The sequence below is a fragment of the Babesia microti genome, chromosome III (assembly GCF_000691945.2).
Source record: "Babesia microti strain RI chromosome III, complete genome".
Classification (NCBI taxonomy): Eukaryota; Apicomplexa; class Aconoidasida; order Piroplasmida; family Babesiidae; genus Babesia; species Babesia microti.
Window position 1 is genome coordinate 509,045 of NC_027207.2, and position 25,015 is coordinate 534,059.

Here is a 25,015-nt window from a genome sequence, read left to right on the forward strand (position 1 = left end):
TAACTAAATTGTATATAATTTAAGACACTATAATATGCCATTCTGATATAATTAGTACAATGAAGCACTACTCACACAGAGCCTTGATTTCATCACCAGTCAATGTCTCCCTTTCCAACAATGCCCGAGCCACCCTTTCTAATTTGTCCCTGTTCCGTCTCAAAATTTCTTCAGCCTTCCGGTGGCCATCTTTGACTAATTTTTTAACCAAAGCCTCAACTTTGGCGGTTGTTTCTGGGGAGAGTACTCGGCCAGACACATGATTCTTATAACAAACAGGACCTAATTCATCGGTCATTCCCCATTCGGTGACCATACGGTGGGCCAGTTCGGTAGCAGCTCTTATGTCACTACTAGCCCCTGAGCTTACGTGGTTGTATCCAAACACAAGTTCCTCAGCCACTCTGCCGCCCATGCATACAGCAAGCCTAGCAAGCATTTGGTGTCTGTGGTAGCCATAACGATCACCGGGGGGCAGTTGTTCAACGAATCCCAGAGCATTACCGCGGGAAATGATCGTAGCTTTATGAATAGGATCTGCCGATGGGTAGAGTTCAAATGCAACTATCGCATGGCCAGCCTCATGATAAGCCGTCACTCGTCGTTGTTCTTCAGGTTGTAAACTAGGTCTAGCTGGTCCCATCATTACTTTATCCCGGGCCTCAAACATATCTTCAGAGGTAACCTTGGTGCGGCCTATATGAGAATCATTATATTAACCAACTGGAATCGTATTAAATAATAATTAATGCCAAAACATTATGCTTTGTGTGTATTTATGTATGATTTTATTTATTTATAAACACAAAAATTCATTAATAAGAAGTAATACTATAATGTGTGTGTCATAATAACATAAAGTGTGGATAAAAAATTAAATTTCAAAAAAATTAATCTTTTAATAAATATGAAGAGAACTTACCATTCCTCACCGCACACAATGCCGCCTCGTTTACCAAATTCTCAAGATCCGCTCCTGAAAAGCCAAATGTCAACGAAGCCATATCGGAAACAGACACATTTTCATCACACACGACTTTAGAAAGGTACATGAACAAAATGGCTTCCCTCCCATTCCTATCTGGCAGTGGTACATGGACAATTCTATCAAATCTACCAGGCCTCAGTAGTGCAGAGTCTAGATAATCCAATCTATTAGTGGCCGCTATCACAGTTATCCCCGAGGAAGGAGAAAACCCGTCTAATTCAACCAGCAACTGGTTGAGGGTTTGGTCATGTTCTCTATTGCCTGGGTTATTAGACGTAGAAACACGCCTGGCACCAACTGCATCTATTTCATCTATGAATATAATGCATGGAGAGATATTCCTCGCATGTTCAAATAGATTCCTAATCCTTCGTGCCCCCTGACCAACATATATCTCAACAAATTCACTTCCAGATGTGAATATAAATTGTATACCGGATTCTTAATTATTATATTATAAAAGCAATCATTTATTATTTATTTTAAAGAAATTAACAGGGCATAACACATGACATAAATGTACATGAATTAATATAAGGAGATAGTATATGTATAATACCAGTATGGAAATGATAAATACGCCACAAATTTTTCTACAAGGCGAATATCCCGAGTATCTTAATATTGTTAGATTGATACTTGTATCGTTTAAATGTTGTAAACTTGTAATTGTTCAAAAAATATACAAGCCAAGAACATATGTATGATTAGGCACTATAATATAGACAAGGGTTAATTAATGCAGAATATGATTATTAAAGAGGGGATTAGTGAAATAAATATTCTTGTGAAATTAAGATTTAGGGCATATCATTGTATATATATGTATATTTACCACTCCAATACAACATAGATACAATGTTACTGTTGATATTATATAAGATTATAAATTTGTATATAGTGACATTTTAAATATTATAATTTCATATGGGATATAATATTTTAAATAATATATTACCTGTCGCAACAGCCCGTGCCAGCATGGTTTTACCTGTCCCCGGTGGTCCCACTAGTAATACACCTTTTGGAATCCTAGCTCCAATTTGCCTGTACTTTTCGGGCTCCCTAATAAACTTGACAACTTCCTCAAGTTCCTTCTTGGCTTCATCAACGCCTATATTATTAAATTATGAAAACATTTAAAAATTAATTGTAAAACAACTAATTTTATTATTTTTTATAAATGAAGAAAAATTACCCAATATATCTTTAAAATAAACTTGTTTATATCTACTACTTGGCTTAGTTGGTTGGACATTAGTGCTTGTCTTTTTAGCCTTATTGTCTAAGGTGGCATCAACATGCTCTTTAGGCGCCAATACGGACACTGCGGCCGTTATGATAAGGGCTATGACCAAATATGCGATTGTTATGCCGAGAATTATTCCGGCTAGATTTCTTCCAAAATTGTTTCTTCCATTATTATCACTTCCCTCAGCAGATTGAGAAATGATTGGTGACACATCTTCGCGGATGAAGCGATTTATACGACTAACCCCATTGTGGTAGAGGTTAGCGGCGCGGTTTTGTAGATCTAAGTAGTGGTTTGAATGAGATATTATGCAAGGCGGGTCATCCTCTTTGTCGATTACATGAATGCCGCGGGAAGAGGTGTTATACGGCACGCCCGACATCATCTAACATCCACTATATTACACGAATTATTCAGTTAATTTATCAGTTCACCAAACTGTCTTACAACTATTCTCGTTCTTAATTTAGTGTCAATTATACACTCCACTTATTTACCATTTTTTTCAGACTTATAATATCCGCATAACTATTGTAATAATCACGATATACAAGTTAATTTACATGATTTCAACAATTAAACATACACTCACTTAGTATTTAAACATCAATTGTAATCAATTGTGCATTTTCAGTTTTTATTTGCAAGATTCTTATTATTTCACAAATTGTATACGCATATGATGCAATTAATTGTCATATATAATCAATAACGTGTCAGATTCCGCGGATAAAATCATATCATATCACTTAATTAATCAAAATTTTAAATATTATCCATGAAACTAATGGGTGAACACTGTAATCTATTAAACTACTACTGATATTATTTGTAAAGCTAGCCTGAATACCAATAGTTAACTAGCAGTTCGTATGTAATCCATAATTTCACGTAGTTAATAATTAATATAAGATTAAAATGATTAGACGTTATCTAAATGTTTAAACCGTAATATATTGGATTCATCTTCATACTTTTGGAAGAAATAATTAAATGATCCCTTTAACATGTGGAATGGATGATCATTTAACTGATTAAGTGAATTATACATAATTATACAAATATAATTATCGCCTCTTTATACTACATTAATAAATTACATTTCTCATGAGAGCTTTTCAACTTGTTGGAAAATATTAATACCATTGGAGAAATACTTCACATATCCAAATCACCAATATTAAACGTTTCTGCGTGATCAAAGATGTAATTCTTTCGGGCCTGTATGTCATTGCCCATCAGCAATTCCAACATATCAGAAGCCTAAATCACTCGTTACATACCTGTTTTGCATCGGATACTGTTATTTTGTTGAGTATTCTTGTATCCGGGTTCATAGTAGTTGACCAAAGCTGATGGGCCATCATCTCGCCTAAACCTTTGAATCGTTGGATTATAACATTTTTATTATTAGATCTACTAGTTGATTCACCGTAGTCATATTTTCCTTCACTAAGTTCCTCTTCTGTTGACATTTTTATGGATGATTTCGGGGTCAACTTGACTGGTAGCTGCGATTCATCCCACAGGTAATATTCGTTAGATTTTGATCCTTTGGCATTTGAAACTCTATACAAAGGTGGGCATGCAGCGTATACCCTACCATTTGTATACAATGAAGGACAGAGTCTGAAAATTAACCCTAGTAGTAAAACTCTAAGGTGGGTCCCATCAACATCGGCATCAGTGAGTAGTATTATTTTTCCATATCTACATTAAAGGAATAGTACAATATTTCAATATCACAATGATACAGTGCAATTGACTATAATGAACATATCTATTATGATAAATACCTCGGATGGTTCTGTTTTGATGTGACCTCATCATCTGTTATTTCGGATTTATTAGGGTCGCATTGGATACCAATGGCAGTAAGTAAATTCTTGATCTCTACATTTTCAATTAGACGGGTGTCCTTGGATACTTTTTCGATGTTCATAATTTTACCGCGAAGCGGTAAAATTGCCTGAAAGTTTCTGTTACGGGCCTATGTAATATAAAAACTTACTTGTTTGGCATTACCAGCAGCGCTCTCACCTTCCACTATAAATAATTCAGTTTTTTCACAATCATTCATAGTACAATCGCTCAGCTTTGTTGGCAACGCAGATGCGATTAGGGAGCTATGTTTGTCTCTAATCATATCCTTAGTTAGCTTAGCTGCGTCATTAGCCTGCTTTGTTGCATGTACTTTCTTAAACAACGCATTCAATAAACTACTTTGTTTGTCAAATATACGAGATAATTCGGTCATTACAGCTTTCTCAACTGCTGACCTCGCTTCTGCGTTTCCTAGCTTAGTTTTGGTTTGTCCCTGAAATTCCGCATTCATTAGTTTAACTGATACAATAGCATAGATACCCTCTCTGATATGTTCACCGGAATATAGTGGTAACTTGTCCTTTAAATACCCAGCCCGTTTGAAAGATGCATTAACACACTAAATTAGCTGTGAATTACCTTTGTAACTGCTGTCTTAAAGCCATCAATATGAGATCCACCTTCAAGCGTGTTGATATTATTTGCAAAACTGAGTATGTTTGTAGAGTACGAGTCTTGTGCCCAGCCAATGGCAGCATTTACTTGGATCCCGCCAATGGTCTCATTTATACTACATTATACAGTTTATTAAATAAATCATCAGGTAACTATACGTAAATATTAAAGCAAAAATGATTATTCAATTACTTAATAAGGTCGAGATGATATTTATTTAGAGAAATTCATTTGATCATTATCCAAATGTCTATAATTATATTAATGGAAGTAATAGTATTTGTTGATGTATATGCTGTGCTAACAAACGAATTGTTAAGATTATTTAATTACAATAATTGAAAATTATGCGTGATAATAACAACGTATTAATTGTCATTGCGATTAATTAATATACTGTTCACTAAAATATAGTCTCATTTATATTTATTATAAATCAATGTTTGAAATATAATTTTACAACCCATAGAATTCAATTAATTATTTTAAAGCAAATTACTGCTCAAGTTAACACATAAATTTCAATAAGATGATATTATATGCATTAACTCCAACAATTGGATAGATTTAAATTATAAATGTCAAACAGTGTAATATTTAACAAGTGTTGTGGAATTATTTTAAAAAATGTGATAAAATCTGAGCTCACCCAATATATGAAGCTTGCTTATGAATCGGGACATTATCTTTCATCAGATATTGCAAGAAGTCCTTCAATCCATTTTTTGAATGAAAAGTAACCTTTTCACCATCATTTCTGTTGTCTATAAGGTTAATTTGCAACTTGGGATTTAAAAATGAGAGCTCTCTTAGCCGTTTAACAATAATGTCTGCGTCATAAGCTGAGGCACAGGAAGGGCAAAATTTCCCATCTATATGTTCATGATTTTTCACAAATATATCTCTGTAGTCAGGTTTGAAAACTATCTTAGTCCCAGTGTTTTTGCATTTCCTGTCAATTTTCAAATCGGAAACTACGTTTCCTCGTGACAACTTTATGATGTAAGATTTTCCATTCCTTTTAACTGTAACCTCAAGAAATTCACATAGAGCATTTACAACAGACAAACCAACGCCATGTAGGCCAGATGAGAATTTGTAAGGGCTGGAAATGTTATCCGAATCAACAAATTTGCCACCGGAATGTAACATTGTTAGTACCGTTTCCAAGGCAGACTTATTAGTTTGAGAGCATATGTCAACTGGAATCCCTCTTCCATTATCCTCAACCTCAATAGATCCATTGGGAAATAATGTTATGTTAATCTTAGTACAAGCTCCAGCCATATGTTCGTCAATTGAATTGTCTATGACTTCGAACAGTAGGTGATGTAATCCATAGGTACCAGTATCCCCTATATACATGCCAGGCCGCTTCCTAACTGCATCTAAACCTTGTAGAACAAGTATATCTTCCGATCCATAGCTATTACCGAATGAATCAGCAGCTAATCTATTATAATTAGAATAAAAGTGGAGGAGAGAGTGGTGTTTGTTGTATCTATTATGTTTAAATTGTTGCGATAGTGTGAATGTGCAAAAAAAATATGTGATCCACGCAGTTCTGGCGCAGTTATGTATCATATACAATTGCATAACCCATTTATATAGCAATGTACCCCACCTTACACACCGAATGATGTTGTATTATCTGTTAATTATTAATCTCATTACATATAAACTAACATATGCAATTAGTGCAATTGATGGCAGAGAAAATTTCGTTATGGAGTGAGTTTATGTAGATTTAGTCAACCAGAGGAAACATACGATATGTAAGATGTCACACACCCAGTGCATTGCCTGTTCTAAATGTTTACTATGAGGAGATGCCAAAGGATTGGAAATATGAAACTCAAAAGGCGCATGGTAATGCAAATTTTATGTAGAAATTAAGGATTTTGAGCGGGAAATCGATGAAGCAGACAACAGTATGAAATATGACGCTGTAAGAAATTAATTGACTTAGTTATCTCTACTAGAAGTTATCGCAAAGGAACGCAATATTATATCCAGTACTTGTCATTTTCACACAGAAATCAAACAAAATGTTGTTAAGAAGCAACTGGTGGCACCCAATGCTAAATTAACTCACAATCTGTAAGATTATGTGTTCAATTTTCCCATTAACTAATTAAATATTTTTTCATTAACTTCATGATTAATTTTTAAGTTTGCCACATAAATTCTTAAATTGGTTGAAAATTTCCTTGCGCAATTGTAACTAATTATTACCGATTAATAGATAAAATAGCATTAGATATATGGCATCTAAACCAATAACTTACACTGAGCTAGAATTGATACTTGATTATTTGCGGCGTGAAAACAGGCCCTATTCACCCATGATGGTATCATAACTAATATGTAGATATTTGAAAACATAAAACGAGCAATTCCAAAACCCCAACTTCTTAAGTGTTTAGATAGGCTGACAAACGATGGTAAAATCATGTGCAAAGAATTTGGAAAAGTAAAGGTATCACGCAAATAGTGACAAAGGGTTATATGATAAACCAAAATACACTTCCAAGCAATACAGATAAAATATTGGCTGATGTTAAAGGCATGTAGACTTGTACGTAGAATTGGAAGATAAAATAGCTAGTGTCAAGGGTGAAACTTGTTTGAATTAGAAAAATTAGTGATTTTTAGGAATAAAAATGTTAAATTGAGCAATTACAGCTCTGATGTTGAAGAGTTAGTGCGATTGAGAAATGAACTAGCATGTATTAAATTGAAAGGTGCGTATGCCGTGAGAGAGTTAGTGAAATGAATGGCAATAATAATAGAGAAATCAGTGTTAGCAGCCCTGATTATGATGAAAATAATCAACTTTTAGATGAAATCGGAAGAATTAAATCTCTCCATGAAAAGGTACATGCAGGTAGCAAATAGTTTATGCAGAGTGGTACAAGAGGAAGAAATTTTGTGAACAACTCATCATTACAATTAGTAGCATGACAGAAATACCATCAACACAGCTATTACAAGAGATGGACATAGAGGATGACCCTCACATTAACAGCACATAACATATTCTGATACTGGGACTGTGTGGCGCCAGTTAACCTGATGGGTTATGTTATATATACCTCTAATTTTAACCATATTATTGAAGCCATTAATTTGTGTTAGTTTTAGCAATAGTTTTGATTTTACACGTTGGAACGGTAGCAATCTACGTCTGTTGGTTAAAAAACGCGATAAATCACCAAATTCCTTGGTTTCAAAAGAAGAGTTTGTGGAAACTGCCAATACACTTGGTCTTCCACAGAAATACATATTAGAAGAGGCGGAAGGGATCATAGAACAGAAATTCAAACGGATATCTGATCCTAAACAACTGGTTCAGAAACCATTAAAGAAAAGGTTATTAAAATTCAAAGATTTATTGCCAGAGGCAGGCAAAATCTACCCCCTTACTGAATGTATTGATAGATTAAAGACAATTTCAAAGGTAAATTTTGTAGAGGGCGTGGATATAGTACTTAGGTTTGTCTTAAAACCAGGAAAGGCTAAAAATAGAGCGGGAAGCTTCTCAAGATTAATCACACTACCCTACAAATCACTCAAATCTAAAAGGACCAAAATTGCTATATTTGCTCCTGAGGACGTGGTGCAAAGGTACAATTTTGAAGGGGCAGATTTTGTCGGAGATACAGCACTAATTGACAAATTTAAGCTTGAAAAACGACCAAACATTGACGTACTGATAACGTCTATAGACGTTGTACATAAATTGGCTAGTGTAGGCAAAAGGCTTGGGTCTAAGAAATTGATGCCATCTGAATCATCTGGTATGATCAATTTAGTGTCAATAATGTATGAATTAATTAATAATTTCTCTTTCTAATCAATTTTTTAATATACCAACATACCTAACACAGGTACATTGTGTAACGGATGGCTTGAGGTTGAAGAGAGACTCAAATTGTTTCGTGAATTTAACACTTTTACACTTTGTGCTGAAACTACAGGCGATATAAAGTGTAACATTGCCGACCTGTCGATGAGTACAGATGAGATAAGAAGTAATATATTGGCATTAATTAAAAACTTGAAAGCTAATAAACCCCCATATGCTTCAAAAAAATTCATCCGCAAAGCAATAATATCATCCAGTATGGGACCCTCATACCGTTTAAGTTTGAAAGAGATAGGAGCTATCAATTAGTTTATTACAGTACATTATTCAATATTACCATAGGGGGCTTATCACATACAATAAATATACAATATCTACAGTATATATACACTATTTTAAGGCTTATATATATCCATGCGCTAGGATTGATTGTAGACCAATAATATTAGATATCTCATAAAATTTCAAGGGGACAAACGAAGACTAATTAACAGCACATTTACTTAACCCCAGTGAAACATTTGTTTTATTGAAAAATTTATAAAAAATTCAAAAAAGCCCTTTATTATTTGTATATGCAATGAATGAAGATATTTATGTTGGTCCACCGGTCCAATTTCGTACCGGCATTGATCGCTTGACCGTTGATGGCTACGCCAGTCTATTACCCCTACTAACTGATGCCAAATATGCCAAGAGGAATACTAGGGTCTATTATCGTGACCACCCATTTTATTATCACCAAGTAAGTATATAAAAGGATATATACCTGATTTTTTTTATTTAAAACACCATAAAATGACCATCGACAATCACATAATATAGTTACTACCCGTACAATACTTTTCTGGCATCCCAAACGACTACTGTGCTATACCAGCGCATCTTTCACATGCTGCATCAAACCGAAATAAATTTCCCAACGTTGTACTCAAGGTAAGCAACCACAATTACATACAAAATACATCTGCATAAATACTATTGTTGATAATAAAACACTTTGTATTGTTAGCCATCTATCGAAAATGTCATCTATCTACAAGTAATTTTATTTTCAATAAAATAAAATTACCTAGTATGTCCTATCATTCAGTGGTTCCCTAACGGCAAATCCCTTCTAGCTGGTACTCAAGGAGGCAAGCTCATCGTCTGGAATGGACTAACCTTCCACTTTGAAGACATAAAAAGATTCCCCGTAAGTAGTGGCAGTGTCACTGCTCTGGAATGGGCTCCCACTGGTGACCTATTAGTAGCAGGTGATGAATATGGCAAGGTTGCCCTGCTATCTCAAGCTTTAAGTTTGCTAGATACCAAGATTTTTGAGGGGTTCTCCAAGACTGTTTATGACCTATCGCTATCACCGAATGCCAGTAAACTTGCCGGTTGCGCAGACTCATTTGCTCCAATCATTTGGGATGTCAGCAAACGTGCAATAGAACGCCGTCTCACTGGTGAGCATATCGACGCTTCCAGTGCCACTTGCCTTCAATGGCACACAACTATGGCCTTAGTAGCTGCTGGAACTAGGACAAACTGTATTCATTTATGGGATCCAAGGGCTGATGGTAGTGCTGCCACAATTCACGCACACAAATCGGCAGTCAACAAAATTCAATTCAACCCAAAGGCGCACACAAACATAAGCAACGCTTTACTAAGTGCTGGGAGGGATGGAATGGTCAAAGTATGGGACCTGCGTCTATTAACTACACCTACACAAGTGCACAAGCTCCCTCAGGTGCAAGATGAGCCTACACATGTCAAATACCCCCAGCCATGCTTCCCCAGCAGCATTGCATGGCATCCCATCCAAACCAATATATTTAGTGTTGCAGATAACAAGTCTCGCATAATGTACTACACTACGGATTTGCATCAGGAGATGAAGTTGTTGCATATCAACCTACCTCAACTACCAGACCGTGACGTATGTACTCTGTCTATGGCTTGGCACCCATTGGGTCACTTACTGGCCTCTTGTAGCGATGACAAGTTTGTGAGATTTTGGTGTAGATCTCCTCCTGGAGGCATTAGGGGCCACTGCTTGAACGTTAAGATGCTGCAAGACATACATTACAAGCAGCAGGAGTGGCAAAAGAGCGCCGCGGTAATAGCGGTAGAAGCTGCAGGTGGCTCTTCTCCTTCTTGTCCCTTTTCAGTATCCCGATTTAAATCGCATAGCGGGGCTGTTAACGGGTGGAGGATTGGTGACTTGGCCAGTATGGAAAATTTCAGAGCCAAGCATCAAGATTAGTGATGAAACTTGTCAAATTTTTATTTACTGTAATTTATTGCGGTGTGTTTGCGATAAATTATTTTTAATTGTGTAATTGTACCAAGTGTTAATAGTTTTTTCATTTACAATTGGGACTTGAAGCCAATTTAAAGTTGTGAAATCCAATAATTGTGAATGTACTCTAGATCATCGGATTCATAATTACAATAAATCTGACTTTAGAACTAAATTTTTATGAATCTCGATTTTATGATTGTATAATAGAAATGTTTCGCACGAGTAAAAATATAATGTGCATATTAAGTCTATATGGGCTTAGAACCGCCAAGAATAAACCATTCCTTGGTACAAAATGTAAAGTATGCCAATAAATATTAGTGATATGCAAATATACAAGTGTTGCGTTAATATGTAGTAGAAAAGATGCTATTAACAGATGAATTCTTTTTAACAACAACATATATAATTGCATAAATCCGGTATTAATGGATAAATGGTGCGTAAAACATGTAAAAATAACCATTTACCAGGATATAAATGTATTCATAGGCCAATGACAACTCTACTGAAATAATATTGATAATACAATGAGCTGTACTGGTGCACAAGATGGCAAGTGACCCATCTGTGAACTTTCTCTATAAAAAATATTACCTCTTAATGAATAATGATGTGGAAACAAGTAGTATATCAAAAAGATCATTATGTTTATGGTTCCAGAACCCAATGGCCAGCAAAGCACTAACCATTGCCAGAACCCCTTCCATAACTGCAAGTGAAGCCAGAAATTTTTTGCAGATTGACTCCAAATTCTGTGATCCAATAACAGAATATAATGAACATTTGTACAAGTCAAGGCCTAAGACAGAGTGGGCCATGTATGGTCACCCTATCATAACCAATCGCAGACATAAATTTCCCAGCAATAAATCGCCCCCTTCACCTACTGATTCGGGAGATTCACCAAAAAATGAAAACAAATCTAACATGTCCAACACGAAGACTAAACCTACAACAAAAATCACAGCTATAAACGCTTTAAATGAGGAATGTATCGTCAATGATACCAGCGATACAGACAGTAGTGACGACAGTCAAACTAGTATAATCACGGAGTCGGATGAGTCAAGCTTGTATAATTTAAGAGAAATAAATAAAATTGCTTCATCTAATCCTGTAATTGGGACATATAACCGTGAAGATGACATATTGACTAATAAACCCTTCAAGATGTGGCATTCAAACATAACACTGTATGCAATGAATATTGTGAACAATGCCAAAATGGTCATGGAGCAAGTTTACAATGCAGGAATTAGCGACCAATTCAGTTCGGACTCAATACCTAATGCAAACAGCATTACTAGCACCACTAGTGTCACTTTAATTAGTGATACGGATACCCCACCCTAGTGGTCCTATATGTATATAACGCGACGCACTGAGCACATATGCCTGATGGAAGCGTTCATGCAGGCAATAGTAGTGATAATCGCATAAATGAGTCTCAGAAATTAAATAACAATGACAGTTACGGATTATGCAAGTATGAAGGGGATAAATCGCAGCAAGGGTCACTTAAATTGGATTTGCCCATCTCTAAGGGTGGCGAATCACTGCTAAGAGATATAGATATCATTTTAGGCCTAAACCATAACAACACTAAGCAAGTGGATACTATCGAAAAAAAGATATCAAATTCCTTGCTGAAAACGCCATTTCCTGACTTTTCAGATTGTGATCTGGTTAGCAATGATTCCCAATCGGAGGAGGAAGATTTTGAAGAGGTGACCTTGATGAATGGTGAGAATTGTAGATGTCTGAAAATTGAAGCTTTTAATCGCATATATAAAATCCTCAAATTCCTTCCAATGTTCAAAAATAATGGAGTGATTCTCGACCCTTCAAAATTCATTAAGACAATAGTCCTTTGGGATTGGAACGGCAGCACTTGTGTACAATTAAACAATTCATCATCAAATGACGGTACCAAATATAATTTTGTGTACTTGTGTCTTAGAAAAGGTATGCCTGTTATTTTGATGGCCAGGCATAAAGGTTGGGTATACGCTAGTGCCCAAAGTTCCAAACAGCGAGGCTGGTTTCCCTGGTACATGCTAGTAGATCCAGCAGCATTAATTGAGTATAGTTAATTATACACAATAAATAGCTATTTACTTATAAATTACAAACTTCCATATGCTACAATTGTTATCATAACTGTCATCTGCTATGCCTGGCAACGATTATCCATTAATCAAAACTCACACTTTCGTCATAGATAATTGTAAAACACCAGTCTCATATAGTTACATACAAAGCTAGTGCAATCTTTTACAGTGATACTGTACAATTATTCGTGACATTTGATGGGAAAATTGGGAACCTTGTAATAATTCTCTCATATAGGTCCAATCTAGCTACAATTTTGGATGTTACGATTGTAAAACACTATTAGGCGATAGGTATATGATTATTTATGGATAGATCTCAGGAATTTAAGGCTTTGTGTCGCTGTCTGATTGAGAGGTACAAGGACTTCGCATCAATAAAATCTCCCTTGGAGACCGAGTTGTATCTACTTTTATGTATAAAGTTGCACGTAACAACACACATTCATATAGGAAAACACAGAATATTCAAATAAGCTAATCCTCAAAGAATTATCTACTTTTTTTACGACACCAAATGTATAACTGAAATAACTGAATATAGTGATGTTATCTACCTGGTTCGTTGTGTTTGTCGCATAAAAATGAATTTGCTCGGAATAATAAACCCATTTAAATTTTATTGTAAAATAATGGAGATTTTTAATCATACATCGCCAAATCACTATACTAAATAATATGTGTATTGCAAGATTAAATCACTTTATTACATTACTTCATTATTTACGATCTTAAGTTTGCCACTATATTTTAAAATGAAACAAACTTCAGTTGTAAAGATGTTAAAGATTCGTTATATATTTGTAGAGAGACTTTTTGGCGCCAATAATCTTCCGTTTAATACCATGTATCCCATGAGCACCAACACTTTTGTATATACATTTGGGGTACATTTCTGGGTCAATTCCAGTCATTGCGGGGGGAGTTGAACCGTTATAGAAGCTACATATGTTGCATTTGCAAATTTCTGTACTAGGTGTGGAATTTCCTATTTCATATGTATCATGCACATTCGTTAAGTGGGCTCGCTCATGTTCGACCCTCACAAGTTGTTCAAGTATGTCATCATCTAGGCATCCTTTACTCATATCAGATTGTCTATAGTCATGTAGGTCTTTTGAACTAATAGAATTAGTACTGGTTGTACAATTTGAACAATTAGCTAAATTGCTGACGGCAGAATTGGCAATTGAACTGGGGGTCAAATTGTGAATGGGTGTATTCTCATCCACACATTCACTGATTTCATTTTGTTGGGATTTACTTTTACTTTTAATTAGCTTTTCAAGCTTCCTAAAATGCTTGTAACCCTTTAGTGTCTTATATACATTGGTGATCAGCGGAATCCTGTTGGTAGGTGATGGCCCCCTGTCAGAATCCATACTAAGCTATTTCATTTTTTAGGTTAGAATTAGTAAAGTGTCTATTTTACATGTTTATGCACATCTCTATTGTGACTGTGGAAATGTATCTGTTATTTTCTACGTGCTGAAATTAATTTCTCCTCACCTCTATTGTAGCGTCAATATCATTCATTCCATTAGATGTATTACTCACATCATTAACACTGTCAGTGTTGATATATAAATCATCTGTACATATTAATGAATTGCTGGTAATTTTTATGTTCAAAAAATTTGATATATTTTTTTCTGTAGAGCCAAAATCGCCATCGCATAGTGTTGGGGCCTGGACAAATCTTTCAGATTTTTTCTTAGATTTCTGTGACAGAGAAATTTCTTGTTGTGACTGTAATTGCTGGTAATAGTGCTGTAAAATGTCCTGGAGTAGGTAGAAAGCCGATTTAATACAAGCCCCAGCCGCATGGATCCGGATACCCCTTGTCCCCCAAGAGGCATCTCCCCTCAGCAGCCCCTTCAGATTGCAATTCCTATCTTGCATCAGCTCATACAATTCCTCATTGTGACAAACCCCTATTTTTTCGCAATTAGCGGCGTCCATTTGGCACAAGTAACATACTAATTGTTGGCGAAGTAAAGTGATGGCGCGTTTGTAATAAACGCATAGGGGAGTTCTTCTAGTTATGTATATTTCATTGGGTGAAACATTGTCTAAAATTATAGGTCTTTTTATTCTAGAAACCAACTTCCCATTATCATTCCTCAAATACTCTTTATACTGTTGAACTCTAGATTCCATGCAGTTCATATTGGTTTGTGATTTGTTGTAGTCCAATTTCACATTAAACATAACAAATTAATTATAGTTTCCATAATCTATTAAAAGTTGTAATATATGGTCGATGTTGTTTAGTTAGTTAAGGAATGAACAGGTATGATATCTAGTGCCATGAGTCGAAGTTACTATACAATGTTTAAATACTTTATACTGTACGAAACAATTAATTTGACTTTTGTAGAATCCATTGAAGGTCAATCAAACACTTATACTAGATACAACGGCACAAATACCCAATGGATCTATAATTAATCAACTATCTGCTATTAAAAATTTGATGGTCAATAACACCGATTTAAGTCTACAGAGTGATAAATTAGATGGAAAAATGGATTTTGTATATAGTAACTGTGGTAATATTGTACAACAAAATTGCTATCAAAATGTAAATGTATATAATGGGTACAAAATTCTTTTTGGTCCAAAGACATCAATCATACTAGCAAAGAAATCTACAATGCACCTATTAAATCTACACAATCTCAAATTTAGTATTATATACCCACTTAAGCAGTTTAATCTGCTAATCACTGATCACATGATATCTAATGTTAGTGTGGTATATTAATATATCTATGTGTGTACATGTATATTTGGCTATATATTGAATGTATTTATTATTATACATAACTATATATTTAATTGCCGATTAAAAACAATTTAGTTAAAAAAATCCCAATTTCTTTTTCTAGAATTACTAGAAAACATTCTTTATGAAAGGGAATGTCTACTTACATACGAATTAATAAATTTATTCGCACAGACATTGATACACTCACGGAAACTCGTTAGAATGTAATTATTTACAATCAATTTAGTATTGAATCACTCAAATACTCACTTATGGATGCCTTCTACAATTTGGCAAATGAAATTTCAATTCGCTCAGATAGTATCAATAACTAGTAATATAGAATATGCCAAGGTAGTTACTTCTAGTGACAGTAATAACATTGCTATCAATGTGATAAAATGGCATACTTATATTGCCCGCATGATTAAATGGTTTCAGGCAACCCTTATTATTATTGTTGAAAAGGAATTTTTTGATGTAATCACACCATTAGTGACAGAACATCACAAACTGGCACTAGAATCTACCAAAACAATAGATAATGTCTCATTATCATATTTGAAGACAAAACTTAATAATGTTGAGGAATCAATAATCATTTATTTAACAACACAAATTAAAAATCGTACTAAGACAGGTATCCCACTGTCTAAGACATACTTCGACACAGCAATCAACGATGCTAACAATCTATCAATAATAGATAAATTGGCCTCTAGAGTGATTCTACGAGACCTATTCGATTACCTAATAAATAGTAATCCCTTCAAGAGGTATCATGACCATAAATATAGATACAATCCTAGTGAGGATTTGAAATTGCAAAGATTCAAATTTTGAGGATAATATATAATTATTTAGCATCAAAACCAGTGACATACAAAGAGTATTTATTGACTACTAGCAAATAATAATTATTATTTGTAACCATCAGTGCCAATAATAACCAATTAATTTAAGTGTTTAAGACTACAAACAATTGTACCACCAATTATAATAGTCTCTAGTGTCTAAACGGTCTCCAAACAATTACCAAATAACCACTAATCAGCAATAATAAATAGTTGCCGAATAAATATTCTTAATACTTGAAATTAATCATATTAAATAACGTCAGGCTTTGTACTTCATTGTTATACTTTTAGATATAATTACTAAAACAATTCAACTAATCTAAATCCGGGGGCCCTGGGTCGCCTGAGTGATAATTTGACTCACGTGGCTTAGGACCGCCTGCGGGCTTGGCCATTATCACCTGGTCAATGCCCAAAACCGTAATTACCGCCTCAAAAGCCAGTTTAATCGCATACATCTTCATATTGTAGTGGTCATAGATTGATAATTCGGTGGCATCAGATAGACACTCAGAGTTGCTGGAGGATACGTTGACGCAAGCAAATTTGTTGCCCTTAACATGACTAGCATACAATAATGTAACAACATCTGCAGCATTAAAACCTTCGTTTGCAGCCAAAGTGTTGGGGATTATTTGCAATGCCTCCGCAAACTTCAGCGCTGAATGTTTTTCCATTCCACTCAATTGTTTTGCCCAGTTAGTCAGTTGTACTGATAACTCCATTTCGGTGGAGCCTGCTCCTGCTAAAAACCTAGCATCCTTTGTCATAGACTTGATGCAGCATATACCATCATCAATGGCCCTTTCTAGCTCATCTAAAACGTTCATTGTTGCCCCCTTTAGAATTATGGACACCACACGGTTATCAGTGGCATTTATTATAGTGACCTAAAATTAATTATTTACACACCTTTTGTGAAGACATTTCAATAACATCAATAGAGGATACGCTGCCTAAGTCATCTTTTGTAGGTATTTCCATTCTGGCCAGTGCAGTGGCTCCTAACAATCTGCATAAGCGGCGTGCATCGAATTTTGAAACAACTTTGATGACTAGTATTTGGTACTTGTTAGCGAAGTGTATTGCCATTTCGGAGACACTTCCATTCACAATTATGCAACCAACATCCAAATCCTTAATCCCTTTCACAATCTTTTCCAGTTGATCATCTTCACCTTTAGAATAATTTAACAGCTACATTACATCATTTAATTACCTCTTCGGCATTTGTAAACAATACAGTCCCTTTAGCTTCCGTGGTGTGCGTTTCAAAACCCGTACCAAGCACCAGCACTTTAGTATTTTTGCAAGATTTGACACTTCCACTTGTATCTTGTAGCAAAGCCATTCCATTTATGACGAATGAAGTTTCGGTACTCCCCCCTACAATTTTAGAAACGCGTATCGAGTCTATATCAAATAGTTTTGGGTCTCTTGGCATTATCATGGATGCAGCTTCAGCTACTAATTTGTCCACTCCAGCAATTAAAGCATTTTGCCGAGAACATACAGCGCCCTTTATCGCCAATTGTAGTTGAATGTTTGAGTGTAAATCTTTGCAGGTGTAAGCCACTAGCTCGCTCATCAACTCAAGGCACTTCTCATGGGCCATTTCATAACCTTTGATTACATCGTTCAAATGCAGCCCCTGATCAATAAGAAATCCAGCCTATATAAATCATTTACATACGTTGTTCAATAATTCACCGGCAAATATGACTAGAAAGTTGACACCATCTCCAAACTCAGAATGCAAAGCTTGTGCCGCAATTACCAGAATTTTAGCAGCGGGATGTTGTACTTCCAACTGTTCCAATATAGTAATGGCGTCTGATGTCACAAAACGCTTATTGATATGATTAACTATGAGCTTGTTCATGGAATTTGGACCTAGACAAGTTTTGAGCATCGTGGCTATTGTATTACAGGCTTCAATGTTGCGAGTTAGGGTCGAATCTGATTGACCAAATATACGGGAACCATCCCGCATGATGGCGCGGGCGCCCAGCCGTTGAGCGAACATCAGTTTAATACTAACACCCCCACTAATAACCTTGTGTCAATGCCATACATATAATACTCCATTATATAACCAGATTGTATAAATTTAAATTTATAAAAATGTAACAGTTAGCACCAAATTACCACATATTACATGATTGTTTGTGACATATTTTGTTATGCACATTAGTATACACTCTAAACAAATTTCACAACATATACTATATTTGTTAACGCAAAAAACGCGTAAAATAGCTTCAAAAACAAATAATTTAACAATTTTACTGAAAAATATTTTGGATTCAGCCAGAAATCAATCCAACGCTGATATATACAATGACTGTACTCCGCTTTATCTACTCAAAATACAATCCACAGCATTAATAAGTAAAGTTAACTCACTTAACCATATAGACAAAGAAACTAGGTCGGTAATCGGTAAAACTGCACTGGCATTGTTACACTGTTATTCCAATAATGGATATCTAGACCCAGACTTTGCTAGTTTGTTACTAAACAACATTTATCTAAAAGGTTGCAGCCCTAGGGCCATACTAACAATATTAGAATCACTACATAAAAGTGACTTATTGAATGACAGAATATATACTATTTTTAACCAGTTATTGACAAACCAGAAAACACTAGTTTCACTTGCCGCGCAAGATTTATGTCAATTACTGTGGCGATTCATTGCAATACACGAAATCTACCCCTTTTACACCTGCTACAAGTACTATTACACAATAGGTACTCTGATTATGCATTGCAGGAAAAGAATTCGTTATTGCTTACGCAAGGGGAATGATGAGGATAGGATAGCATGGTCAATTGTCGGTGGGAATAGGGCTTTGGAAGATTTTTCAATGGCAATAAAATTATTTTCACATAGCAGTTACTGCAAAAGTGGCTGCATTGTAACATATGATGACCATGTGATCCGCAATAACTTACGTAAGTTACATATGAGACAACTAATAGCTATGAACGAATTACTGAAAACCCCACTTAGGGGTCAATATCGTCATACGAATACTAGTGACACGGCCAAAAAGGTTATAAATTCTCTTCAAGAGTTGTTACAGGTTAATGAGTTTAGTGATTTATTCGGTGGCAATTCCAAAATCTGTTACGAATTGCCAGTCATGGGTACCAGATATTCTATTGACATATTGCTTTCTAGGTAATTTGCGTATAACATTGGATATTTTGTAATGTGTCTTAATAATTATAGATATAAATATGGATTACCGATTGTCTATAGAATTTAATTTTTAAAAGTTATTACCATATATGTAGATAGCTATAATTTTTCCACTTCTTCTAGGCATTGATCCACCAGTTTCGTTATCTGCTGACTATCAACACTAGAGATACTAATGTTAGGTTGGCGGTAATCTATTGGCGTATATGGTACCCAATTTACTGACTTCTTACATTCATTTATCAAATGAGCAATTTGACCTGCAGTCAAATTTTCATCATAATCTGCTGCCTTAGAAGGATCCATAATGGATTCCAACTGTTCATTATCTATCAGACCTGTATTCGCCCAGGAATTTGCTATTGCGATTATAGCATTGACAATTTCAGGGTCAGTGATATGGGTTAGCAAATGCGCTAATATTTGAAATGAGTGTTGTTTAATAACCGAAGCATAATTTTTATTATTACCCAATTGGCCAATAAGATTCATGACATTTAATATGTGTTTTGTATCAGTAATAGTATGTAGTTGAGTTTTAATAGTTAAAAACGCCTCTGAAGCATTTTCTGAAGGTACATTTGCTAAAATCCAATTAGAAGCAACACAATTATCAGGGGATACAAACGCCAAACTGGAAATCAATCCTATTTGACCCAAAGTATTACCATTTAGCGAACAACTAAGCGTTTGGTTCATGTAACACTAATCACCAAACCAAACATCAGGAAACTAAGCACTGCCACAGTGCTTAGTTTGCTTTTTGTATAAAATCTGTTTTATGTTAACGTAAAATTAAAAATTAGTCATATCACCTCATGTGGTGTAGGTGCTATACCACTTTAATAATATAGTGCCATGGGGGATATATGTGAGCGCGAAATATGCGATAACATCTCTATATATCCCCCTTCATCGGATGAACACATAGATAACTATCTAAGGAATATAGAAAAGAAAAATAAATGGCAACTAGGCAAAATCATCTCCAAAATTTACAACCTAACAACTTATAACAACGGTGTAGATGATTTTTACAGTAAGATGTCTCCATATTATGGTGCAGATTCGACAAAAGATAATATTTTTGTCCATTTGGGCCCTGTTATTGGCCTACATTATGCTAAATCAACCAATCTTTCCAACACCACTTGTGGTTCATTGATTGTGGTAAATCCCAATTCACTGCAACGCTTTAAAGACGAACACAAACTACTCCAGCACAAATCAACCCACCCAATTGCAATAACTACCGTATCCTTTGGTTCTATTGGTGGAATTGGCAAGTGCATTTTTTACGCTACTCAATGTGGCAAAATATTTGTGCATCTATCAGAAAATTTTGAACAGCTTCTCATGGCAGATACCTCACATTATTACGAAGATAAAGCAGTGGAGTTTACCATTTTATCTGTAATCTCGCCTGTTGGAGGTTATGTCGAATATATAGCCGCTGGTAATATTTTTGGTCATATATTCCTCTACCAAGTACCAGGCATGACCCTAATGAAAGTATTGTTTAAGGGAGTAGATGATTTTGATTTGTATATTCCTAAGGATTTGGATTCGGATACTTATACACCAAAAGCTTTAGAATCTTTATACAATGATGACTTTATTAAACAGAACGAATACATATGCAATAAAAATTTTCCCAACACACAAACTGATGGGCTATTCACCTGTGCTATGAATGTGGCATTTAAGAACAATCTTTGGATTGCTTTTGGCGATAGCACTCTGATTGTGCTGTCGACACCTGAATTTACAGTATTGCATCACACGTCACTACAAGTTGCTGATAGCAAATACGTTGCTACAAATATCCAATTTTCAAGGATACACGAGATTGCACTGGTGTTGCTGGGAAATGATTATTTGATGGTACGTGACATTTGTACCTTTAACTGTCTAAGAATAATTACATCAAATATCCTCACTTGTGGATTCCCCATTTCAACTCTACTTCTTTATGATACTTATGACTACTCTCTTTCAGCCAGAACTTGCATACTCGTAGTGGCTGGAATGGACGGATCAATTTGCTTGCGCAAATTGGAGCGTAAGGAGGGCACACAATTTGCATGGACCCTAATTAAGCGATTTGTTTCACAGAAAGATGAAACTAATAATGGCGATAACCAGGTACCAATATTGTGTATGCACTTGGACGAATTTTCTGATTCGTTTTTTTTGGGAGACGCTAGGGGTCTGGTGCGCAGATACTCCAATTTTTTTGAATTGTACCATAAGGATTCTAGAAGTGTGGATATTAAAGTCAAAGATCATGCTGGTGATGGATAAATATCAATTATGCTCAATCCAACAGCCAAATTCGGATGATATATGTGTAGCCTAACTTCGGTGTAATATATAATTTAACCATTGTCTTATTGACAAATGCCATCACGCACATTATGTTTGTGCCATTTCTGCAGTTAATACTACACTAACTAATATCTATTCTAGCTAGCACCTATGTTCGTGACTAGTCGATATGGAAAATTATGTACATTTTTTTCAAAGATCCGATGATATATCAATCAATCTCAATAAAACCATTGATAGAACTCCTGCAAATTGGACACCCACTTTTTTTTACACAAGGATTCTTGCTACACTGGGTGCAAATGCAACAATGATAACAAGGGATAGTTATTACATTTCTTTTCCCTGAAAGACAGATGCAACAAACATCTCCATTATCACTTTTAGTACCATAAACCTCCTGCATAAACTGTCATCAACCTTTATTTCATAGATTAATGAATCAACAACGATATAATTACATGTGGTACCACAGCTCAACATTTCTTCCGAAGTTGTTTTCGGATGGAAACCGCCATAAATTAAGTAACATATTTGTTCCTGCATAAGCATTTGGCCATGTGCGGAAGTATAGAGTTGAAAATAGCTGTTTAATGGAGGCATCATTGGTCATGGCGTATTCGTATAAAATGTATAAAAATGGATAAACCATTCGAACATACCTTCCCCAAAGCTATCGCTATGGGTATGTAATTTTTATCGCTATTGTAAAAGAGCATCTCATATCTCTCACTATCAATTTTAATTGGTTGGCTGCTAAATTCGGCGTTATCATCACGTAATTCGCATGTGTAAATTGAGTTAGTTAGACTGATTCATTAGGCATTTACCTGGGTAATTTATTTGAATCGATTTGTAGAGCCAAATACACATCCAATTTCACCGTAGTAAAGGACCTGTACTTAAAGTGTATATGCAGTAATTTGTTTTTCTAAATAAAATATGTTGTATACAAATGTGATGGAAATAGTCTTAGGATAGACATATATTGGTACGCTTAACTCCTTAACATTGTGCTTGACCCGTCTGATTCCACACATATGAGTATTCGAAGCCTGGTTCTGAGTAAGTGGAAGTTACTTCATCGTCATCTGTGGGATATGTGATTATTCTTTGCTGGAGATTGGGATAATCATCATTACTTTGACTAACAGTATTGCCCATCAGATAAATTTAGACCAAATCATCGTCAAGTTAGTGAATTTCATGCTCAGGTAAAGATTATCATACATTCAATAACTGCAGACCCAATGGATAATGGTTTAACACATAGCCCCACGTATATAAAGTGGTATTCATATTTAACGTTATTATACATCTACTAAATTAGTAAGTGATTCACACAATCACACGCGAAATTATCACACTATTATTACATAATCACGGAGTGAGTTTTCAGAAATTAATACACACCACAAAAGTTAAGTAAGAATGATCGTGCCGGCTTGCTGTATGCTTATGAGCTGCGGGGGAGGGTTTGATAACCTGTTGAATAAATTTCCTAAGGAAGATACGAATGATCCTGCCAATCTGCTGTCATTTGAGTATTGCGCCATGCATACTTTATAGTTGCCAGGGGCGGCATTGATGAGCAAATTGTCAAATCTGATCCCGGTAGGAAAAATAGTGGAGATAAAGTTTGGATCTAAAATTTTTTGCGATTCCTGTTCCAAAACGTTTATATTCATCCTATCACATACATAGCTGTTGGGGACTACCAACAACTCTACACATGGATTCATATTTGACCCTTGTACCTCGAATGATTGTAAAGTTCTACTACTGCTATTTGATGATATAAGGTTGAATGTCTGATTGTCATTTACATTAAATACCCCGCACATAGTTAACCCCTGCTCACAGGAAAAATCTGTTAGGTTCTTGTATGGCTTGCAAATTGTTCCCTTGCAAAAGAAGTTTTTGCCGACACCATTACTGCAACCTGTACAATCCAAAGGACAGTTAAAACTAGCTTTACTAAATGTTATGATATTTGCTGATTCAGCTTTACCCTGCTGTCCTGGTACTTTCTGTTGTGTTTTTGATTGGGTTTCTTGAGTCACTGGTTTGATACTCGCCAGCTTCTCTTCAAATTTCTCAATAACATTGACACTTTCGGTTAATTTGGCCACTTTGGCTTCTAGGTCTTCATATTTAGCTTGCTCGTCCTTGGCAAGTTTGTCAACCTTTTCACCCTCCTCCTTCTTATACTCTTCAAATTCGCTATGTTTCACTGAGTCACCAGTAGCAGCGTCAGTGGTCTGTTCTTTAGGGCCACTCTCAGCATTGTTTTTATCGTCAACAGGCGTATTTTTCTCATCACTTTTATGTTCATTTTTCTCATCACTTTTATGTTCATTTTTCTCTTCATCCTCCTTATTGCCTACTTTAGCGCCTTCCTTTTCTCCGCTGCCAGAAGATTCGACAGAACTATCGCTACCAGAAGAATCCTCCTTATTCACCTTTTTTTCATCATTAATAGATGTCCTGCCGTCAGAAATTTCATTATTAGTGGAATCAGACTGGGCTGAATGGTTGGTCTTGACCACGACATCCAGCCCCTCTCCCCCCTCCGATTTACTCACCCCTACATTACAACATCATCATTTTAGTTTAATTTATGTGGTATTTTCACTATGAAGCCAATTAACACACATACACTTCACACAATTTATAGATGCGATTTACACACGCAGACAGCCATAGGACGCCCAACGTACTTTGCAGCTATGATACTTACCTTTTCCTGAACTGTTACTATTAGATAGAACTAATGTGTTGACATTGACTAGTGCAAATAATAATAAATACAAACTAAGAGGAAGAAAATTCATGACG

General features: G+C 35.4%; 20 protein-coding genes across 20 annotated transcripts; 12 read left to right on the forward strand and 8 right to left on the reverse strand.

Annotated features, from left to right (window-relative positions):
- BMR1_03g01455 (ATPase family associated with various cellular activities (AAA)) lies at positions 68 to 2,625 on the reverse strand (the record flags this gene model as incomplete). The annotated part of the gene is made up of 4 exons (XM_012793447.1): positions 68 to 696; positions 923 to 1,429; positions 1,947 to 2,102; positions 2,187 to 2,625. 4 exons carry the CDS (start codon positions 2,623 to 2,625, stop codon positions 68 to 70), a joined length of 1,731 nt encoding a protein of 576 aa, XP_012648901.1.
- Positions 3,399 to 6,335, reverse strand: BMR1_03g01460 (DNA gyrase subunit B; the record flags this gene model as incomplete). Its single annotated transcript, XM_012793448.2, has 6 exons — positions 3,399 to 3,503; positions 3,524 to 3,950; positions 4,037 to 4,230; positions 4,252 to 4,683; positions 4,704 to 4,854; positions 5,389 to 6,335. The coding sequence occupies 6 exons, from the start codon at positions 6,333 to 6,335 to the stop codon at positions 3,399 to 3,401; spliced, it is 2,256 nt and encodes a 751-aa protein (XP_012648902.2).
- On the forward strand, positions 6,376 to 6,843 carry BMR1_03g01465 (hypothetical protein; the record flags this gene model as incomplete). Its single annotated transcript, XM_021481934.1, has 6 exons — positions 6,376 to 6,470; positions 6,491 to 6,514; positions 6,535 to 6,608; positions 6,629 to 6,687; positions 6,709 to 6,754; positions 6,776 to 6,843. 6 exons carry the CDS (start codon positions 6,376 to 6,378, stop codon positions 6,841 to 6,843), a joined length of 366 nt encoding a protein of 121 aa, XP_021338514.1.
- A 160-nt stretch (positions 6,844 to 7,003) lies between these two features.
- Positions 7,004 to 7,375, forward strand: BMR1_03g01470 (Tat binding protein 1(TBP-1)-interacting protein, putative; the record flags this gene model as incomplete). The annotated part of the gene is made up of 4 exons (XM_021481935.1): positions 7,004 to 7,090; positions 7,111 to 7,218; positions 7,242 to 7,305; positions 7,326 to 7,375. 4 exons carry the CDS (start codon positions 7,004 to 7,006, stop codon positions 7,373 to 7,375), a joined length of 309 nt encoding a protein of 102 aa, XP_021338515.1.
- A 136-nt stretch (positions 7,376 to 7,511) lies between these two features.
- Positions 7,512 to 7,774, forward strand: BMR1_03g01475 (hypothetical protein; the record flags this gene model as incomplete). Its single annotated transcript, XM_012793451.1, has 2 exons — positions 7,512 to 7,626; positions 7,647 to 7,774. The coding sequence occupies 2 exons, from the start codon at positions 7,512 to 7,514 to the stop codon at positions 7,772 to 7,774; spliced, it is 243 nt and encodes an 80-aa protein (XP_012648905.1).
- Positions 7,775 to 7,821: 47 nt separating this feature from the next.
- On the forward strand, positions 7,822 to 8,916 carry BMR1_03g01476 (50S ribosomal protein L1; the record flags this gene model as incomplete). The annotated part of the gene is made up of 2 exons (XM_021481936.1): positions 7,822 to 8,539; positions 8,630 to 8,916. The coding sequence occupies 2 exons, from the start codon at positions 7,822 to 7,824 to the stop codon at positions 8,914 to 8,916; spliced, it is 1,005 nt and encodes a 334-aa protein (XP_021338516.1).
- A 271-nt stretch (positions 8,917 to 9,187) lies between these two features.
- BMR1_03g01477 (pre-mRNA 3' end processing protein WDR33) lies at positions 9,188 to 10,861 on the forward strand (the record flags this gene model as incomplete). The annotated part of the gene is made up of 3 exons (XM_012793452.2): positions 9,188 to 9,352; positions 9,433 to 9,543; positions 9,701 to 10,861. The coding sequence occupies 3 exons, from the start codon at positions 9,188 to 9,190 to the stop codon at positions 10,859 to 10,861; spliced, it is 1,437 nt and encodes a 478-aa protein (XP_012648906.2).
- Positions 10,862 to 11,452: 591 nt separating this feature from the next.
- Positions 11,453 to 12,256, forward strand: BMR1_03g01478 (hypothetical protein; the record flags this gene model as incomplete). Its single annotated transcript, XM_021481937.1, has 1 exon — positions 11,453 to 12,256. One exon carries the CDS (start codon positions 11,453 to 11,455, stop codon positions 12,254 to 12,256), a length of 804 nt encoding a protein of 267 aa, XP_021338517.1.
- Positions 12,257 to 12,294: 38 nt separating this feature from the next.
- BMR1_03g01479 (hypothetical protein) lies at positions 12,295 to 12,996 on the forward strand (the record flags this gene model as incomplete). Its single annotated transcript, XM_012793453.2, has 1 exon — positions 12,295 to 12,996. The coding sequence occupies one exon, from the start codon at positions 12,295 to 12,297 to the stop codon at positions 12,994 to 12,996; it is 702 nt and encodes a 233-aa protein (XP_012648907.2).
- Positions 12,997 to 13,075: 79 nt separating this feature from the next.
- On the forward strand, positions 13,076 to 13,539 carry BMR1_03g01490 (hypothetical protein; the record flags this gene model as incomplete). Its single annotated transcript, XM_021481938.1, has 5 exons — positions 13,076 to 13,130; positions 13,153 to 13,232; positions 13,253 to 13,308; positions 13,331 to 13,445; positions 13,468 to 13,539. 5 exons carry the CDS (start codon positions 13,076 to 13,078, stop codon positions 13,537 to 13,539), a joined length of 378 nt encoding a protein of 125 aa, XP_021338518.1.
- A 257-nt stretch (positions 13,540 to 13,796) lies between these two features.
- Positions 13,797 to 14,396, reverse strand: BMR1_03g01495 (hypothetical protein; the record flags this gene model as incomplete). Its single annotated transcript, XM_012793455.1, has 1 exon — positions 13,797 to 14,396. One exon carries the CDS (start codon positions 14,394 to 14,396, stop codon positions 13,797 to 13,799), a length of 600 nt encoding a protein of 199 aa, XP_012648909.1.
- A 46-nt stretch (positions 14,397 to 14,442) lies between these two features.
- Positions 14,443 to 15,225, reverse strand: BMR1_03g01500 (conserved Plasmodium protein, unknown function; the record flags this gene model as incomplete). Its single annotated transcript, XM_021481940.1, has 2 exons — positions 14,443 to 14,502; positions 14,524 to 15,225. 2 exons carry the CDS (start codon positions 15,223 to 15,225, stop codon positions 14,443 to 14,445), a joined length of 762 nt encoding a protein of 253 aa, XP_021338519.1.
- Positions 15,226 to 15,345: 120 nt separating this feature from the next.
- On the forward strand, positions 15,346 to 15,781 carry BMR1_03g01505 (hypothetical protein; the record flags this gene model as incomplete). The annotated part of the gene is made up of 2 exons (XM_012793457.1): positions 15,346 to 15,406; positions 15,429 to 15,781. The coding sequence occupies 2 exons, from the start codon at positions 15,346 to 15,348 to the stop codon at positions 15,779 to 15,781; spliced, it is 414 nt and encodes a 137-aa protein (XP_012648911.1).
- Positions 15,782 to 16,081: 300 nt separating this feature from the next.
- Positions 16,082 to 16,627, forward strand: BMR1_03g01510 (hypothetical protein; the record flags this gene model as incomplete). The annotated part of the gene is made up of 1 exon (XM_012793458.1): positions 16,082 to 16,627. One exon carries the CDS (start codon positions 16,082 to 16,084, stop codon positions 16,625 to 16,627), a length of 546 nt encoding a protein of 181 aa, XP_012648912.1.
- Positions 16,628 to 16,955: 328 nt separating this feature from the next.
- On the reverse strand, positions 16,956 to 18,667 carry BMR1_03g01515 (T-complex protein 1 subunit theta; the record flags this gene model as incomplete). The annotated part of the gene is made up of 5 exons (XM_021481941.1): positions 16,956 to 16,984; positions 17,006 to 17,531; positions 17,554 to 17,838; positions 17,861 to 18,313; positions 18,335 to 18,667. The coding sequence occupies 5 exons, from the start codon at positions 18,665 to 18,667 to the stop codon at positions 16,956 to 16,958; spliced, it is 1,626 nt and encodes a 541-aa protein (XP_021338520.1).
- Positions 18,668 to 18,824: 157 nt separating this feature from the next.
- Positions 18,825 to 19,832, forward strand: BMR1_03g01520 (hypothetical protein; the record flags this gene model as incomplete). Its single annotated transcript, XM_012793460.1, has 1 exon — positions 18,825 to 19,832. One exon carries the CDS (start codon positions 18,825 to 18,827, stop codon positions 19,830 to 19,832), a length of 1,008 nt encoding a protein of 335 aa, XP_012648914.1.
- A 116-nt stretch (positions 19,833 to 19,948) lies between these two features.
- BMR1_03g01525 (hypothetical protein) lies at positions 19,949 to 20,548 on the reverse strand (the record flags this gene model as incomplete). Its single annotated transcript, XM_021481942.1, has 2 exons — positions 19,949 to 20,496; positions 20,518 to 20,548. The coding sequence occupies 2 exons, from the start codon at positions 20,546 to 20,548 to the stop codon at positions 19,949 to 19,951; spliced, it is 579 nt and encodes a 192-aa protein (XP_021338521.1).
- Positions 20,549 to 20,707: 159 nt separating this feature from the next.
- On the forward strand, positions 20,708 to 22,153 carry BMR1_03g01530 (hypothetical protein; the record flags this gene model as incomplete). Its single annotated transcript, XM_012793462.1, has 1 exon — positions 20,708 to 22,153. The coding sequence occupies one exon, from the start codon at positions 20,708 to 20,710 to the stop codon at positions 22,151 to 22,153; it is 1,446 nt and encodes a 481-aa protein (XP_012648916.1).
- BMR1_03g01535 (hypothetical protein) lies at positions 22,389 to 23,341 on the reverse strand (the record flags this gene model as incomplete). Its single annotated transcript, XM_021481943.1, is given in 6 exon segments — positions 22,389 to 22,577; positions 22,598 to 22,717; positions 22,840 to 22,987; positions 23,008 to 23,108; positions 23,131 to 23,238; positions 23,258 to 23,341. 6 exon segments carry the CDS (start codon positions 23,339 to 23,341, stop codon positions 22,389 to 22,391), a joined length of 750 nt encoding a protein of 249 aa, XP_021338522.1.
- A 257-nt stretch (positions 23,342 to 23,598) lies between these two features.
- On the reverse strand, positions 23,599 to 25,011 carry BMR1_03g01540 (hypothetical protein; the record flags this gene model as incomplete). The annotated part of the gene is made up of 2 exons (XM_021481944.1): positions 23,599 to 24,764; positions 24,918 to 25,011. 2 exons carry the CDS (start codon positions 25,009 to 25,011, stop codon positions 23,599 to 23,601), a joined length of 1,260 nt encoding a protein of 419 aa, XP_021338523.1.
- Positions 25,012 to 25,015: the final 4 nt, after the last annotated feature.